This window comes from Lethenteron reissneri, chromosome 33 (genome assembly GCF_015708825.2).
Source record: "Lethenteron reissneri isolate LAM-NWPU_2019-01 chromosome 33, ASM1570882v1, whole genome shotgun sequence".
Lineage (NCBI taxonomy): Eukaryota > Metazoa > Chordata > Hyperoartia > Petromyzontiformes > Petromyzontidae > Lethenteron > Lethenteron reissneri.
In genome coordinates, this window is record NC_083811.1 from 10,564,161 (window position 1) to 10,580,909 (window position 16,749).

At 48.5% G+C, this 16,749-nt stretch overlaps 1 protein-coding gene across 2 annotated transcripts in view; it reads right to left on the reverse strand.

Annotated features, from left to right (window-relative positions):
* Positions 1-14,355, reverse strand: part of RERGL (RERG like) — a 29,065-nt gene extending 14,710 nt beyond the window's left edge. Inside the window, exons 1-2 of one of the 2 annotated variants that reach the window (XM_061564593.1) lie at positions 13,697-14,355; positions 9,379-9,435 (exon numbers count right to left, since the gene is read on the reverse strand). In XM_061564593.1, coding sequence (XP_061420577.1) covers positions 9,379-9,435; positions 13,697-13,748 — 109 coding nt within the window. In that variant the 5' untranslated portion in view covers positions 13,749-14,355. The remainder of the gene's footprint in view (positions 1-9,378; positions 9,436-13,696) is intronic. The other variant, XM_061564592.1, reaches the window with a different exon arrangement.
* Between the last annotated feature and the right edge of the window lie 2,394 nt (positions 14,356-16,749).

Consider the following 16,749-nt stretch of genomic DNA (forward strand, 5'->3'; position numbering starts at 1 on the left):
GATCACAATCTGGCTTATGATAGCCACATAATTACCCAGGAATTCGGATGTCCCTATCTGACTTCCATTTATAATAAGTGCATTGCCATACACAATAAATAGCCTATCTGTGAAATGAATACAAAATAAGCATTTTGTAATGAGAGAAAAACAGCCTGGAATCATACGTGTGTTGCGTCTGTTATCAATGTGGGCTTCACAGACAGCACGCCAAATGATCCAACTGTGCATTTGCAAGCTAAACACTACAACATGTGCACAGTTTTACACGAAATAGATCCGATTGTTAAGAGTTACACCACGGTTTTTTTTTTTCAAAGGAAATATAATAATCACGAAAGTTTAAATATGTTGAGGCTGCGTAGGAGCATGGGAAATACCCACAATACTGCACAGGCGTCACCGGACCGCTGGCTTGTGCCAACCCAGCCGTTCTCAACGTTGCTTTTGTAAAACAACAACCGTAATCTACTTTACACATCTTGTGAGATTGTACATGTTCGGATGCAGCGCTTTAAACGTGTGGCTCTTGCGAGGGCGTTGCCATTTAAAAAAAAAGATCCACTCTTTCTGACGATTACATTACAGGAGATCATCAACTATGCATGTAAACTGTAAACCTATACGTTGCACTCTAGAATGGCATGCGTGCTACTGTACAGTGGATATTTTCCATTACATCCATGATTCCGACCACAATTTTCATTGCCCTTGTGATTCTATAATTCCGTCCCAACATTTCTGTCAGGGCCGATGTGATTCTTCCCAGGCTCGAGGAAGAATGGCTTCCCACCATCGATAGCCAGCAGGGTCAGCTGCAAGGGCGCCCGCTGTCTGTGCCACCGCACCTTTGCTGTCACCCTGCACTACTACAACTCCTATGCAGCAACAGCAGCCTCCTCCTCTATACACCAAGGTGGCGGAGCTTCACCACCAGGCCATCGTGTCTCCGTGGCAGCCCACCGTCCCTCGGGAACTCCATCCCTTCTACACATTTTGCGACATTCAATATACAAACCTCCATCAGGAGACCCTTAAAGGCCCCATCTCGATCACCTGCCATTCGATCTACAAACCTCCATCAGGAGGCCCTTAAAGGCCCCATCTCGATCACCTGACATTCGATCTACAAACCTCCATCAGGAGGCCCTTAAAGGCCCCATCTCGATCGCCTGACATTCGATCTACAAACCTCCATCAGGAGACCCTTAAAGGCCCCATCTCGATCGCCTGACATTCGATCTACAAACCTCCATCAGGAGACCCTTAAAGGCCCCATCTCAATCACCTGACATTCAATCTACAAACCTCCATCAGGAGGCCCTTAAAGGCCCCATATCGATCGCCTGACATTCGATCTACAAACCTCCATCAGGAGACCCTTAATGGCCCCATCTCGATCACCTGCCATTCGATCTACAAACCTCCATCAGGAGACCCTTAAAGGCCCCATCTCGATCACCTGCCATTCAATCTACAAACCTCCATCAGGAGACCCTTAAAGGCCCCATCTCGATCACCTGACATTCGATCTACAAACCTCCATCAGGAGACCCTGAAAGGCCCCATCTCGATCGCCTGGCTTTCGGGCGACACCGATCTTGGTGGCTCCGTGCCTCGGAGAGTCGTTGTCACTTGGTGGTGTCCGTGGAATATTGCGCGCGATCAATTGCATTCTTATTAACGTTGGGGGAATAGCGAGCGAGAGAGAGAGACAAAAAAACCCACGTTGACTCCGCAGAGTGAACCTTCATTTCAAGCATGGCTTATTTCTTGAAATCCTTGAGAATGGCCTCTAAGAGTGTGTAGAGCCAGGAGCGCGGTAGACAGTAGCTGGGCGGGGAGCGGGGTGTGTGTGGTTGTGGGTCGAGGTACAATTCCCACTGGCGGAGCCGTTTGCGGTTTCGTTTTCCGTGCATTTCTATCAGATTACGGCGCATTTTGAGTCCCGCTGAGGCTCAGTGAGAGTGTGTGTGGGGGGGGGGGGGGGTCTGCCTACAGTGGAGGCAGCGTGGGCAGCTATTTCACTCACTTTCGCACGCAGGGAGGGGTAACGTACCATCGGGTCGTACATTTCAAAGGTGACAAATAAAAAAATCTGCTATTCTCAACCCCACTGCTGGACTAAGGTCGACGTTGTCTGTTGCCTTTTCCAGCTGTGGGTTATTTAACAAAGGGTGATAGCAGTGTTCAGATTTGTTTCAGAAACCCAGACTATACAGTAGTCTAAAGATGACGCAGTGAACTCAGAAGCTAGCATATTATGAATGCACGTACCGAGCTGTGGGTAGGGGTCCAGAGTTATGCAGTGAAGGGTGAGAACAAAAAGAGAGAGAGGGGAAAACACATTGGGCCGGTCTTCTTGGTTCTTTCGGTAAAGTCACGTAGAAGGGAAGCAATAAAATAATAAAAATAAAACATAATAACATAATATAATAATATATTTTATTATGTTTTATTATGTGAAAATGGATCCCTGCAGTCACGAAAGCTTTAAATCGACATTGGGCCGGCTTCAATTCGTGGTCTGTCGCAGTTGTTGACTGCATTTGGTAATTGCGCAATGACAAGTGAAATGTGTGGCGCTGTATTTCGAGCATGTTCCACCCGGTGAAGCCCACTGAAGACACGGTCCTCGACAACACGTGCTAGGAACGAGTGTTTGGGGCAACAGGTTGAAAATAGACTTTAATGAGTGGGCAATTATAGACTTCTACTCACAAGCAATGGGGCGGAGCAGTGAAGCAATGGTTTGTGGACTGCGTTATGAAACCTGCTGAGCCAAGTTCGATTCCTGGCCATGGCTAACATCAGTGGCGAGTGATATTTGAACCGGTTTCTGGGCTCCTCTTCATCAACCTAAATTGACCATCGCGGTGAAATTCAGTATAATAATAAGAAACTCCCACAACACAGAAAGGGGCTGTAATTTATTATTTTCATAAAAACACAGGTCTCCTTCTATCAAGAGAAATGTTATTTAATTGGGCTCTCACTTACTTATCAAGGCCATTTATCCATCTATTTACAGACCTTGCTAGTTAGGCAGGTATATCAGAGTCTTTGCTAATCAATACCTAACGCTGAAGTAAGCGACGTAAATAAATGGATTGGGTAACATCTCAATGTAAGAATTTGGTGAAAAGAAGAGTTTTGAGACTTGCTTTCTTGGAAAATCAAATATTTGGTTTCGCCAAAAGGTGAATTCAAATGCGCTCGCCAAACAAGAGCAATCCTTCCGTTAAAATGGGGGCAGAATTGGCGCCAGGATTTCAGCAACACTAATATTAATGAGATGATCACGTAACGACCGTGAATGACGTCCTGTCGAAGGCTTCATTAAATTGTTAAAGTTGTGTAATGGCAATCCTGCACAGAACCCGGATCCGGCTGGGGTAAACACATAAATATTGAAACTAGATTCGAAGCTTTCGTGACTGCAGGAATTACTCTTTGGTTCTCTCGGTAAAGTCACGTAGAAAGAAAATAAATTAAATAATAAGAATACGACGTTTCGATTGCAACACAAGCAACCATCATCAGGTACAAATGAATGAGAAAACAAACATTGCAAAATTGGAAATAATTTAATGCAATACAACACAAGAGAGTCGGCCAACACAACAGTCAACACCCCACCTGTTTGATTATATTTCCAAGTTCACTATGTTTGTTTTCTCATTCATTTGTACCTGATGATGGTTGTTTGTGTTGCAATCGAAACGTCGTATTCTAGCACGTAAATATTGCTCGCGCATTAGACAGGATACAAATTACGGTTACAAATGAAACAAATAAAGACGGCGGCTGCCTTTTTGGCACCGACCATAGGGGTGGTCACACAAACAAGTGCTTCGTGTTTCCAGTTGGCAGATTGATGGTGCGGTCCATCGCGTGCATGTGTGTGTGTGCTGGAGAGTGATGCACTGAAGCCCGCACATCTGCTTCATTCAACATTAAGCAATCTGCGAGTTACCAAACTGCTTCGAGGTTATATATAACCTCGCAGGTACATTAATAACATCAACAGGGCATTTTGTTTTATTAGCCGTCGGTGACTGAACCGGAGTAAAGAGGCAAAGGTGTAGCCCTGCATTTGCCTGTTCGCGTCACTGTTGGCGGAAGGGCCCTCCACCAGAGAAAGCTCCAGAGAGCAACTTTACAGAGGGTATTTGGTCTACTCTTCCACACTGGCCAGACCAATGGTAAGAGGTGGAAGCACCGAGACTTTACTCCACCACACACGACTTGCCGAGGTGGTGGGGAAGGGGAGGGGGATTTAATAAACTTTACGAAACTCGTGATATAAAGCAACTCAAATTTTGGGGATGCCGTTGTCCAGCAGATTGACACCAAGGCGGGTAAATGACTATCACGTTTTTACATTTCTTTATCTCCTGAAAACAAAAATATCTATCGGGTTCTGCTCTGAACTTGGACTGCATATGGGCAGCTTCACCGACATGTCTACCGGGAGAGTCGAGCAGGTGCTGGACAACACCGGTGCAGCCCAACCAGAGGTCGCAAACGGGTTTTGATTCCTTACCCGTACCCGTACCCGGCCGCACCAGGGTCGCAAACGGGTACCCGTACCCGGCCGTACCTGTACCCGGCCGGGTACGGGTAGGGTACGGGTATCGGGTACCTGATTGCGACCTCTGGGATGAAGCCATGTTGCAGGCGCGGGTGGGTTGATTCTAGGAACTTGAATTGTGAGAAGAGACAGGACGTTGGGAAATGAGTGACAAACAGTTACTCACCAGTGACTCACGGTCTACCCGTACCCGGCCGCACCAGGGTCGCAAACGGGTACCCATACCCGGCCGGGTACGGGTAGCCGGGTATCGGGTAGGGTACGGGTATCGGGTACCCGGTTGCGACCTCTGAGCCCAACTGGTCACGTGGAAAGAGCACACCACGGGGCTTTGTAGGCTGCGTGTGGGAGTGTGCACGCATGCGGGGAGCGGTGGCGCAAAGGTTAGCGCCGCTGTGCTTAACACCAGTTACGATTATCTCCTAGGTCGACTCGGCCTCAAATGAGTAGCTGGTGCGGTGTGTAAACATCGCCACGGGGGAGACAAAGGCGGCCGCGCGTGGTGTTGGCTGCCCACCCCTTCGTGTGCCGTGCCAGGCTTCATAGGTGCTCCCTCACAGCACTTGCCCCAACAGTCTGCGAAGGCTATACGGGGGTCTTTGTCTTTGTTTGTATGTGCGAGGGAATTTTATTTATTGTGTCGGTCCAGTGCGCCGGTGTGCCGCTCGTAACGTGGGGGTGTGTTGACATTCGTGTGAAATCATTGCAGCAACATAAATGATCAAATTGGCACACAGTGCAAGCTCAGTTTGTGTTTACATTTTCACGGCCGCGTGTACACATAGAGACGCTTTGCTTGTTTTTTTTTCCAGTTGGGGGGCAATGATTGATATAGATTACAATGAATTAATTGGGCAATGTGTGTGTGTATATGCACACAATACAGTATTATATAAATTCAGTGTCTGTGATTATGGAAGTCTTTTTTTATATATATCTGCCTCTGGTATAAAGCTTTATGTACATGTGTACAGGTACACCGGTTGTGTCAATCAATCGCTAGATGAAGACTTCCATCCATTATTTGAGCATTCTTTGCCACGTTGTATCAGTGTTGACTGGTGATTAATGTTCAAGGTGCAGAGAACCAATGTGGAAGCACAGAAGTACAGTACAACTGTGGGTCTGCTGTCAACCATGTAGCCCCGCAGCCTATAGCACCTGTTACGCATGGCAGTCACCCACTGAAGCACTCTCTAGGTTCAACCCAGCTTAGCTTCCAATATCTGACCAGACCCGGCACATACCTGGTGATTTGGTCAGAGGCTATATAGGGATGCACATTTTTGTTTGTTTCTTTATGGGCTAGAAGTATTATAATTATTTGTGGCTATTATACGAGCACAGTGGCCTGCAATTAAATCTTGACTTAAAGCTTTCGTGACTGCAGGAATGCATATTCTTGGGTCTTTCGGTAAAATCACGTAGATAGGTTTGTTATTTCTTTTGAACCTATCTACGTGACTTTACCGACTGGCCTACAATTGTGCACCATTTTCAAGGACCACTTCACACGACTCGGCAGAAATTACTGGGCAGGAGGCAGCAGGAATTTGAACAGGAGGCTGTACAAACTGGTCCAGTGGCTTGCACGCAGATGCGTGGGACATACGGCCACCTTGTATAAAACGCAGTTGAAACATCGCCGGATTTCATCAAGACTTAAGCGCACGTGTAAACCAGCCACATGGGCTAATGGCGACTCGGAAGAATTGCTGCGTGTAACACGTGCTGTTGCATTTTACAGAGTGACGGTGCTGTTCTTCACAAGATTGCTATTAACCACAATAAATACATGTGCTTGCCCTCGATTTGGAGCACCTGCCCACGTCCTTCATTCCGAGTATGCAACACAGGTCCAAAACAAGTATAACCCGTAAAAACAAAGTTTTTCACTCTAAATCCTTTATATGCGTGGCGGCTAGAGTCCTCTCGTCCTCTGGCTTGAGATGGCTGCCACCTATGGGTCAGATGATTGTCTGCCAGTATTAAGCAATTGGTAATTAAATATTTAATTTGTTTTCCCTAAACAGTGTAAAATTTTGGGAAAAAATTTCACGAACATTAATTGTCTCGCACAACGAGTCTGTGTGCAAAATGTCAACTCGATTGGATCACGGGAAGTGGGTTAAAAAACGACCGAAATATTTGCACGGTCGCAAGCAAGCAAGCAAGCACGCACGCAGGCAAGCACGCAAGCGAACTTAATATAAAGGATTTAAAAAACCACGAGCCTGGGCAGTGCTTGGATGGACGACCCACCATGGTCGAATGACGGGTGGCGTTATAGACATTATGGGCAGCAGAGGGCAGTGTACAAAATCTATTGTTTTCTTAGCCCCCTCCTCCTCCCCCTCCCCCCACTTTCACCAACCCACACTGACCAGAGTGGTGAAGTATGGTCAAATATTCCTGACAGCCTGTTCAGTATGGGGAGGCTCTCATCCAGCAGTGGATTAGATCCAGCAGTACACGTGCAAGTGGAAAACATGACATAGTAACTGCTGCGCGTAATAAATGAGTGTACGTGCTGTATATTTTCACACGTACATGCATCGGTATAACGAGGCTACATAATGCCCCCCCACACACACAGAGTGTCACCACGTGAACGGGTCGACAGCGCGCCAGAGTATGAATCCAGAGCAGCCGCTGGATGTGAATAACGATGACGAAACGGCGGTGAGCATCTCCAATCACACGCGGGTGACGATCACTATTGGAGACGATTACTGGAAGATGTCTTGGAAATCGAGCCCATTGTTTTTTGAGCCTGAATTGTTGGAAGGAGCTTGGAGGCGGGAGGGGGGAGAGAACCCCACTCCGCTCGGCAAACAATAGCCCACCCACACACCCCAATTAGACTTTTAGCCGGCTACGGGATTTCAGGAGGAAACGGACTGCCAGAATTCCCCAGGTGCAGATTGTGCCACAAGTACTCATTGTACGGTGGTACATTTAAAGTTGGGCTTTCCTCGGTCAAATGCATTGCGGGTTTATACACTGGGAGGTCACTGGGCACATATGCACAAAGACAAATATATCCCATATAGCCTCGGCAGACTGTTGGGGCAAGTGCTGCCAGCAAGCTCTCCTATAAAGGCCGGCACGGTGCACGAGGGGGGTGGGTGACCAACACCACGCCCGGCCGCCTTTGTCTCCATAGTGGCGATGTTTAACACACCGCACCAGGTACTCGTTTGAGGCTGGGTCGACCTATATGTACACACGTGCACGCACAGTTGACTTTAACCAGACGCTGGCTCCTGTCCATGGGATCGAGGGGAATTTAAAAGACCCCCATTCAATATCGTCACCACCACCCCCACGTGCGTTTATAAAGCACAATACACACATCATGTGAAAACACAGTGAGTTATATATAGCAATAAACTAGCAAGACGCATGGCCCCCCAAGCGAGGAAAAAAATAAGTTATAACTGAAACTAAGAAGTTAATGTATAAGAAATGTAGTCGTCAGATAGACTTAAAATCGATATACTTTATGTACAAAGGGCTTTGATGTAATGCAGCCCTTGCAGTCAGTTAACTAATGCACTCTCAAACAACTCAGCTCTTCTGAAGGCCGAAAGTGAACCAACCAAATAATTTGCCCTTTAAGTCTATATGACCTTTCGTCTGCCAATGTTTCCTCTGAGACCACACAACGCCAACACTGCACTCACAAATATCTGTAGCTGACAATTACAGACGGGGAAAAAAAAGACTCATCATATTTTACAAACTTGAAGTGCAGTGTTCCTCCATCGCTGTGGAGCGGCAAATCTTGATCTGTTCTCGACTAACGCAGCAAGCAGAGCACGCTCTAGGGTCCTGGGTGTATTGCCCAAAGCAAACCGCGTGTCACTCTGCTAATACAGAACAAGAGTGAATATTGATACACAGGGCTGTGCCCACCTTTTAGCTAACACCTGTCCCGTTGGCGTTTATCCTCTTGTAGGTCAAAATACACTACTTACTCCTCTACGTGCTTTGCAATGTGTAGCAAAGCCAGAAACAATTCCTTTGTTTAATTTTTTCACCTAAGTGACTTTACCGAAAGAACCAAAGAATATGGATCATTGCAGTCACGAAAACTTCAAATCTAGAATGAATTCCTTTCCTTACGATCAAATTTATTTGATTGGGTGTATATGCTTGCTATCCGAGTGCGTGACTTACAGATTTTGTGACTGCAGGAATTCATATTCTTTGGGTCTTTAGGTAAAGTCACGTAGATAGGTTCAAAGAAAATAACAAAAAACTACGAAGTTTCGATCGCAACACAAGCGGTCGTCCTCAAGAAGACCGCTTGTGTTGCGATCGAAACGTCGTAGTTTTTAGTTATTTTTTTCTAACCTATCTACGTGACTTTACCGAAAGACCCAAAGAATATCGGTGTACGTTTTAAGATTCTAAGCAGTATTCAGGTCTGTGAGATCTTGAAACTTCCCAGCGGCATGCGGCTTAGTCCATGAGCCCAGAGCAGTCAATTCACTTGTCGGTTCTACCCGAGGTGGCGTAACTTTCGTGATTCCAATTTCCTTATGTGGCTAATAACAGCGAATTATGTGACAAGCATTTGAAATGAGTGGGTTATCATGCAAATCCACTCGTATTAGTCATGTAAATAAATAGCTACCACTAAAGTTTGTTACCTTAGATAGTACCAACGTCTGCTCCGGGCACGTGTACACAATAAGCATACACCATCAGCAAATACGGTAGAGGCAAGATGCATGTAGCATTGTGAATTCCTTATAAAGGGCGTCCCGTCGTCTTACCTGAATTGGACGCGTATTCCCCAATGAAGCGCTTGGTAAGATATCTCACGATGAGGGCTGTAGGAAAAACAAGAACGAGCGAGATTATGAAAGGCATCGGATCTAGAAACTTCCCAAGGGAGAGGTGCTCCAGTCATGGCAAGCGTATTTTTAAAATTAGGGCCCTTACATTCATACTAATAATCAAAACACATTTAGTGAATATTATTCGGTTAATATCAAGTAAATTACCAACTTTCAGCATCTCAAGGGAGGGAAGGGGGCGCCATTGCTTGAGGCATCAGTGAGTGATTCCAAAGTACAAACGCGGCCATTCAATTCAGTGAGTTTTTATGAAAATGAACCTCATCTCATTTGTATACCGTCCTGTATTCACGTAAATAAATATCCCCTAATGTTCTATCGTTGGTCGCGAAACCGGTGGCGTCAATTCCACATTCATGTGACGGGACCAGGCACTCCCTTAAATGCAGTTCAAACAACCCGTTTGGCTTTCACTTTCCCTGAAGCGACGATCGTTCTCCTACCCCGTAGGAGAGATGTTCCTATTGCTTTGACTCGCGCCCGAAGATTATTTGAACTCATAAACCTTTTTTAAATCCTTTATATTAAGTTCACTTCCTTGCTTGTGCGCTTACAACCGTGCAAATATTTCGGTCGTTTTTTAACCCACTTCCCATGATCCAATCGAGCTGACATTTTGCACACAGACTCGTTGTGCGTGACAATTTATTTTCGTGAAATTTTTTTCCGTAACTTTACACTTTTTAGGATTTTTTTATATTTAATTACCAATTGCTTAATGGTGGCAGACAATCATCTGACCCATAGGTAGCAGCCATCTCAAGCCAGAGGACGAGAGGACTCTAGCCGTCACGCATAAAGGATTTATAGTGAAAAACTTTGTTTTTACGGGTTAATTTTTTTTAGTTTGTGGAGCCTGCGTGCGGCTACAGCGATACAGACACAAAGACAAACACAGCCGCATTGCTAAGGAAGCTGCAACGCCAGCCAACCAGCTGGCAACCATCAGCGTTGAAGGCTTCGTGTTAATCACCGTGTGATCTCACGCAGAATGCAAACAGCTCCGTAAACGCGGGCGTGAGGATTCCGTGATCAAATCCAGGGGCCAACAAACGCCTCTCAGGCTGTCTCATCGTCTCGCCTGTCTCATCATGCCCACGGCATCATCTTAATAAAAGCCTGCTCCGACAGCATCGCAACTGCGCACCCCGTGACCTCCACCACTCTGCACAGTTCTGCATCACACCAAAGCCACGCAGGTCCTCACCACATCCACGACCCAACACTCGATCCCATCAGCAAACATTGCACCAAACGAGATCCCAAATCACTGCGCACCGCAATCATATTACACGGCCACACAGACGCTTCGTCACGATGTTGAACAATTTCACCATTCACACATTGAGACGCGGCCGCTGTATTATTACATTCACGACCCACTATTCATTCACGCTACCACTCATCGTAGATAAAACACCTGCCCCCCCCCTAGCTTACCAGCACCCCATTACACCAGCCCACCGAAATCCCTCATCACAACACTCAACGACAGCTCATCATACCACGCGTGACCCCATCACACGAACACACACACAGCAACATACACCAGCCACACCATACTATATTACTGCACAGCCACGCATTTCATCAGAGCGCACTAACATAGAGTCGCATCATCCACAGCCCTATTATTACACCACCCAAAGCCATCACCAACAGCCATCAACAGCGCATCACATCATACAACCCCAACGCGCCATACAACACTCCACAACCCATCATCAAACCCATTATCCGGCACCATATTACACAAACCCGGGCACTATAATCAGCTCATCACAAATCCGCACCAGCATCCCATCCATCACACCACCAAATCTTTCACCACAATACAACCACTCCCATCACATCATCACCCCCATCACAACCACCATGCAAAAGACAAAGATCCCCCGTGTGGCCTTCACAGACGATAGGGGCAAGTGCTGGTATCGATCAGCACCTATGAAGGCCCACGGCACACGGAGAACGTGGGTGGCCATCACCACACCCGACCGCCTTTGTCTCCCCGAGCGGCGATGTTTACACACCGCAACAGGATACTCATTTGAGGCCGAGTCAACCTAGGGGACGCCCAGCACCGGTCCAGATGGAGCTGGTGGCCGTGAGCAGGACTCGAATGCATGTCAACACTCCAACTTCTTACCTCGCCGCAGAAAGAACACCCCCGCCCTAGGCACACGCAACTCTCGCATGCAATGTGGGGGGCACATCTGCGTGCGGTGTGGTGGTGTTCGCGTTTCATGGAGCGGTGGGACAGCGGTTAGCGCACTGCGCAGCGGACACGAGTTCGACTCCCTCTCGCAGAGCGACAAAGAAACCGGTGGCAAATATCTGAACCGGTTTTGTGCGCCGTGAACGATGTCACCTGGTTGCCGTGTGCGAACATCAGCACCGTGGGGAGAGACAAAGGCGGCTGGGCGTGGGGGCGTTATCGGCCCACGCCGTCGTAACAGGTGCTCGCTAACAACACTTGCCTCCCCACGCCGACGAGTTGTGTTATAGAGTGAACGCGGAGGAGGTATCCGTGTGTGTGTGTACGTCTGTGTGTGTGTAGTGTTGTGCGTGTGTATAGAGTGTACGTATGTGTGTGTCTGTAGTGTGTACGTCTGTGTGTGTGTCTGTGTAGTGTGTCTGTTTACGTCTGTGTGTGTGTACGTCTGTGTCTGTGTGTGTGTACTTCTGTGTGTGTATGTTTGTGTGTGTGTAGTGTTGTGCTTGTGTGTAGTGTGTGTGTCTGTGTGTGTACGTCTGTGTGTCGTGTGTCTGTGTGTGTACGTCTGTGTGTGTCTGTACGTCTGTGTGTGTGTGTACGTCTGTGTGTGTGTAGTGTACGTCTGTGTGTGTGTAGTGTGTACGTGTGTCTGTGTGTGTGTCTGTGTGGTGTGTGCGTCTGTGTGTGTGTAGTGTGTAGGCCTGTGTGTGTGTAGTGTGTAGGCCTGTGTGTGTGTGGTGTGTGTGTGGTGTGTGTGTGTAGTGTGTACGTGTCTGTGTGTAGTGTGTACGTGTCTCTGTGTGTGTGTAGTGTGTACGTCTCTGTGTGTGTACGTGTCTGTGTGTGTGTGTACGTGTCTGTGTGTGTGTGGTGTGTACGTGTCTGTGTGTGTGTAGTGTGTACGTGTCTGTGTGTGTAGTGTGTACGTGTCTGTGTGTGTGTCTGTGTGTGTGTGTCTGTGTGTGTGTAGTGTGTGTGTGTGTGTGTCTGTGTGTGTGGTGTGTGTGTGTGGTGTGTGTGTGTCTGTGTGTGTAGTGTGTACGTGTCTGTGTGTGTCTGTGTGGTGTGTATGTGTGTATGTGTGTGTGGTGTGTATGTGTCTGTGTGGTGTGTACGTGTCTGTGTGTGTGTGGTGTGTACGTGTCTGTGTGTGTGTGTACGTGTATGTGTGTCTGTGTGTGTATGTGTCTGTGTGGTGTGTACGTGTCTGTGTGTGTGTGGTGTGTACGTGTCTGTGTGTGTGTGTACGTGTATGTGTGTCTGTGTGTGTCTGTGTGTGTGTGTGGTGTGTACGTGTCTGTGTGTGTGTACGTGTCTGTGTGTGTGTGTAGTGTGTGTGTCTCTGTGTGTGTGTGTCTGTGTGTGTGTGTAGTGTGTGTGTCTCTGTGTGTGTGTGGTGTGTGTGTGTCTGTGTGTGTGTCTGTGTGTGTGTGTGTGTGTGTGTGTCTGTGTGTGTCTGTGTGTGTAGTGTGTGTGTCTCTGTGTGTGTGTGGTGTGTGTGTGTGTCTGTGTGTGTGTGGTGTCTGTGTGTGTCTGTGTGTGTCTGTGTGTAGTGTGTGTGTAGTGTGTGTGTCTGTGTGTGTGTCTGTGTGTGTGTGGTGTGTGTCTGTGTGTGTCTGTGTGTGTGTGTAGTGTGTGTGTCTCTGTGTGTGTGTGTGGTGTGTGTGTGTGTCTGTGTGTGTGTCTGTGTGTGGTGTCTGTGTGTGTCTGTGTGTGTCTGTGTGTGTCTGTGTGTACGTGTCTGTGTGTGTGTGTAGTGTGTGTGTCTCTGTGTGTGTGTCTGTGTGTGTGTGTAGTGTGTGTGTCTCTGTGTGTGTGTGGTGTGTGTGTCTGTGTGTGTGTCTCTGTGTGTGTGTCTGTGTCTGTGTGTAGTGTGCGTGTGGAGTGTGTGTGTCTGTGTGTGTGTGTAGTGTGTGTGTCTCTGTGTGTGTGTGGTGTGTGTGTGTCTGTGTGGTGTCTGTGTGTGTGTGTGTCTGTGTGTCTGTGTGGAGTGTACGAGGAGGAGGACTGTCTCACCGGACTTGCCCACGTTGTCGCTGCCGAGCACGACGACTTTCACATCGTTCATCGTGGACGAGCCCCGTGAGCGAGAGCGGCCGCGCGTGGCCACCTCCGGCCAGGTGGTGGCTCGGTGGTGATGATGGTGATGGTGGTGATGGTGGTGGTGATGGTAATGGTGGTGGTGTTGATGTTGATGGTGGTGATGATGTTGATGGTGGTGATGGTGTTGATGATGTTGATGGTGGTGATGATGTTGATGGTGATGATGATGTTGATGGTGGTGATGATGTTGATGGTGATGATGATGGTGGTGGTGATCCACGCAGCTGATCTCTCTCTCTCTCGATATGAATCGCGAACTCCCAAACCACGACGGTCTCTAAACAACAGCGCTACTTTAAAGTCCTCCGACTCGCTCGCCAGACGCGCGCAAAGAAACTGAAGTTTCGCTCCTGCCACGGACGTCTGACGATGATGATGAAGACGACGTTGACGATGTTGAGCCCCTTCTGCTCCGTGTCATTCGCTAATCCGCCCCAGCCGAGCCTGCGTGTATCTCCCCCCTCTCCACGCTCGTCGTCGATGTTCACTCTGTGGTGGTGGTGCCCGTCTCTCTGTCTTGCGTGTGCTGTGTGTGAACCTGCCCGGCGTCTCTCTGCCTTGTTTTAATGTTGTCGCACTTATTTATTTATATGCTATTTTAAACCGGCAGCCCCCATAGGCAGGCGCGCCGTGAGTGACCCACACGCGCACCCAGCACCACCAGCAGCAGCAGTAGCAGCCCAGCCTCTCGCTATTACCCCTCCCTACAGAAGTCCACGTGTATCCTGTGCCGTGTGTAGACTGTGGATGCATCTCTCCGTGTGGGTGTGCTCGCGAACAGCACTTGCCCCAACAGTCTGTTAAAGGCTATACGGGGCATCTTTGTCTTTGTGCTCGCTAACAGCACTTGCCCCAACAGTCTGTCCAGGCTATACGGGGCATCTTTGTCTTTGTGCTCGCTAACAGCACTTGCCCCAACAATCTGTTAAAGGCTATACGGGGGATCTTTGTCTTTGTGCTCGCTAACAGCACTTGCCCCAACAGTCTGCCCAGGCTATATGGGGCATGTTTGTATTTGTGCTCGCGAATAGCACTTGCCCCAAAAGTCTGTTAAAGGCTATACGGGGCTTCTTTGTCTTTGTGCTCGCGAATAGCACTTGCCCCAAAAGTATGTTAAAGGCTATACGGGGCTTCTTTGTCTTTGTGCTCGCTTGCGTTTCCCGAGTTCAATTCCTGCTCATGGCCACCAACACCAGTGACGATTATTATCTGAACCAGTATCGGGCCTCCCCTAGGTCGACTCAGCATCCAATGAGTACCTGGTGCGGTTGTGACAAACATCGCCACTGGGAGAGACAAAGGCGGTCGGGCGTGGTGCGCCCCCCCCCCCTCGTGTGCCCCTCGCTAACAGCACTTGCCCCAACATTCTGTCAAAGGCTATACAGGGGATCTTTGTCAACAACAAAGCCTTCATCTTTGTCGATCACAAAGATTCCCCGATGATCAAAAACTTGGGGCCGGGTGCTGTTCGTGCGCCGATCACAAGAGGGTGGCCAGCACCACGCCAGGTACTCGTTCGAGACCGAGTTGAACCTCGGGGATGGTTCAGGACCGGTTCGCACAATCGTCACTGGTTGTTGGTGGCCGTGAGTTCGTGGGGCAGCGCGCTAACCGCTGCGCCACCGCTCCGGTACAAGCGTACAAAGACAAAGATCCCCCGTGCAGCCTTAACAGACTATTGGGGCAAGTGCTGTTTGTGGGCGCATTTGAAGGCCTGCACGGCACACGAGGGGTTGGGTAGACAAAACCACACCCGGTCGCCTTTGTCTCCCCAGTGACAATGTTTAACACACCGCATCAGGTACTCATTTGAGTTTGAGTTGTCCTCGGAGAGGTCCAGGACCGATTCAGATAATCGTCACTGGTGCTTGCAACACCGTTCCCCACGGTATCTATATACACACACACTTTTACTACCACAAGCATCACCGTCATTATTATTCCACGCTCTGTACTCTGCCGTCTCACCCTCCTGCCCCACTTTCCCATCTCACTCTCATGTTCCACTCTCTCTCCTAGCCCACTCTCTTAACTCTCTCCTGTCACAGCAGCTAATGCGCTCCCTTCTCGCTGACTAACACTCCGATCTGATGCCGCTAGTCGGGGCCCCTACGCACAGCAACTAAACAATGCCCCCTCTACTCACTCCTACGCGTTTCTTTATCAGCTGTCCTAATATAAAAATGTATGTTTACAGTCATTGGGTTGCAGGCCTACCCACGCCGTTTCAGTCAGCCATGGGGTGGAGGTTTGGGGGGCGGGGGGGGGGTGTTTGACCATATTTCACCATGATGACCGATGCGGGTTGTGTGATGGGTAGGGTTGCCAGGAAGTCTACCGTAATTGGCATCGATCTCCCCCGGTGATGAGTGAAAACAATCCGGGAGATGTTGGGCGGATATTTGATCGTGAACTGGTTGAGCAGTCTTCTTGGTTCTTTCGGTAAAGTCACGTAGAAGGGAAGTAATAAAATAATAAAAATAAAACATAATAAAATAAAATAATTCTCACGACGTTTCGGCTACAACGCAAGCAGCCGTCTTCTTCTGGTTGAGCAGTACCATACAATGAATGTCATCACGTCGTGTTGTCACTTCGGAAGGTTTATAGCTGCGGCGGTCCAACTGCTCAGTCGCTGATAATCATCAATGATAATTGTCCCAGAAATGTAAAGTTCTAAACCCAGCGAGGTTGGTTTGAGAGAACGGAGCTTGACACGAGGTCGGGACGCGTTGTTCCCGACTACACTTGAAGAGGAATCCCAGAACTGTCAGGAAAACCGACGAGACCTGTCTGGAAATGTTCTGATAAACGTCGGAGCCGTGAGTGAACCTCTGGACCAGTGTGTGTCCTTGCAAGGCCCGTGGGCCACTTGTGGATCTGGTGGCATTTGGTGCGGCCCCTGACGCACGCCACCGTGCTGTCAAACCCAATGGCTTCAAATGCGCGTGGTAGCTCTCACACGG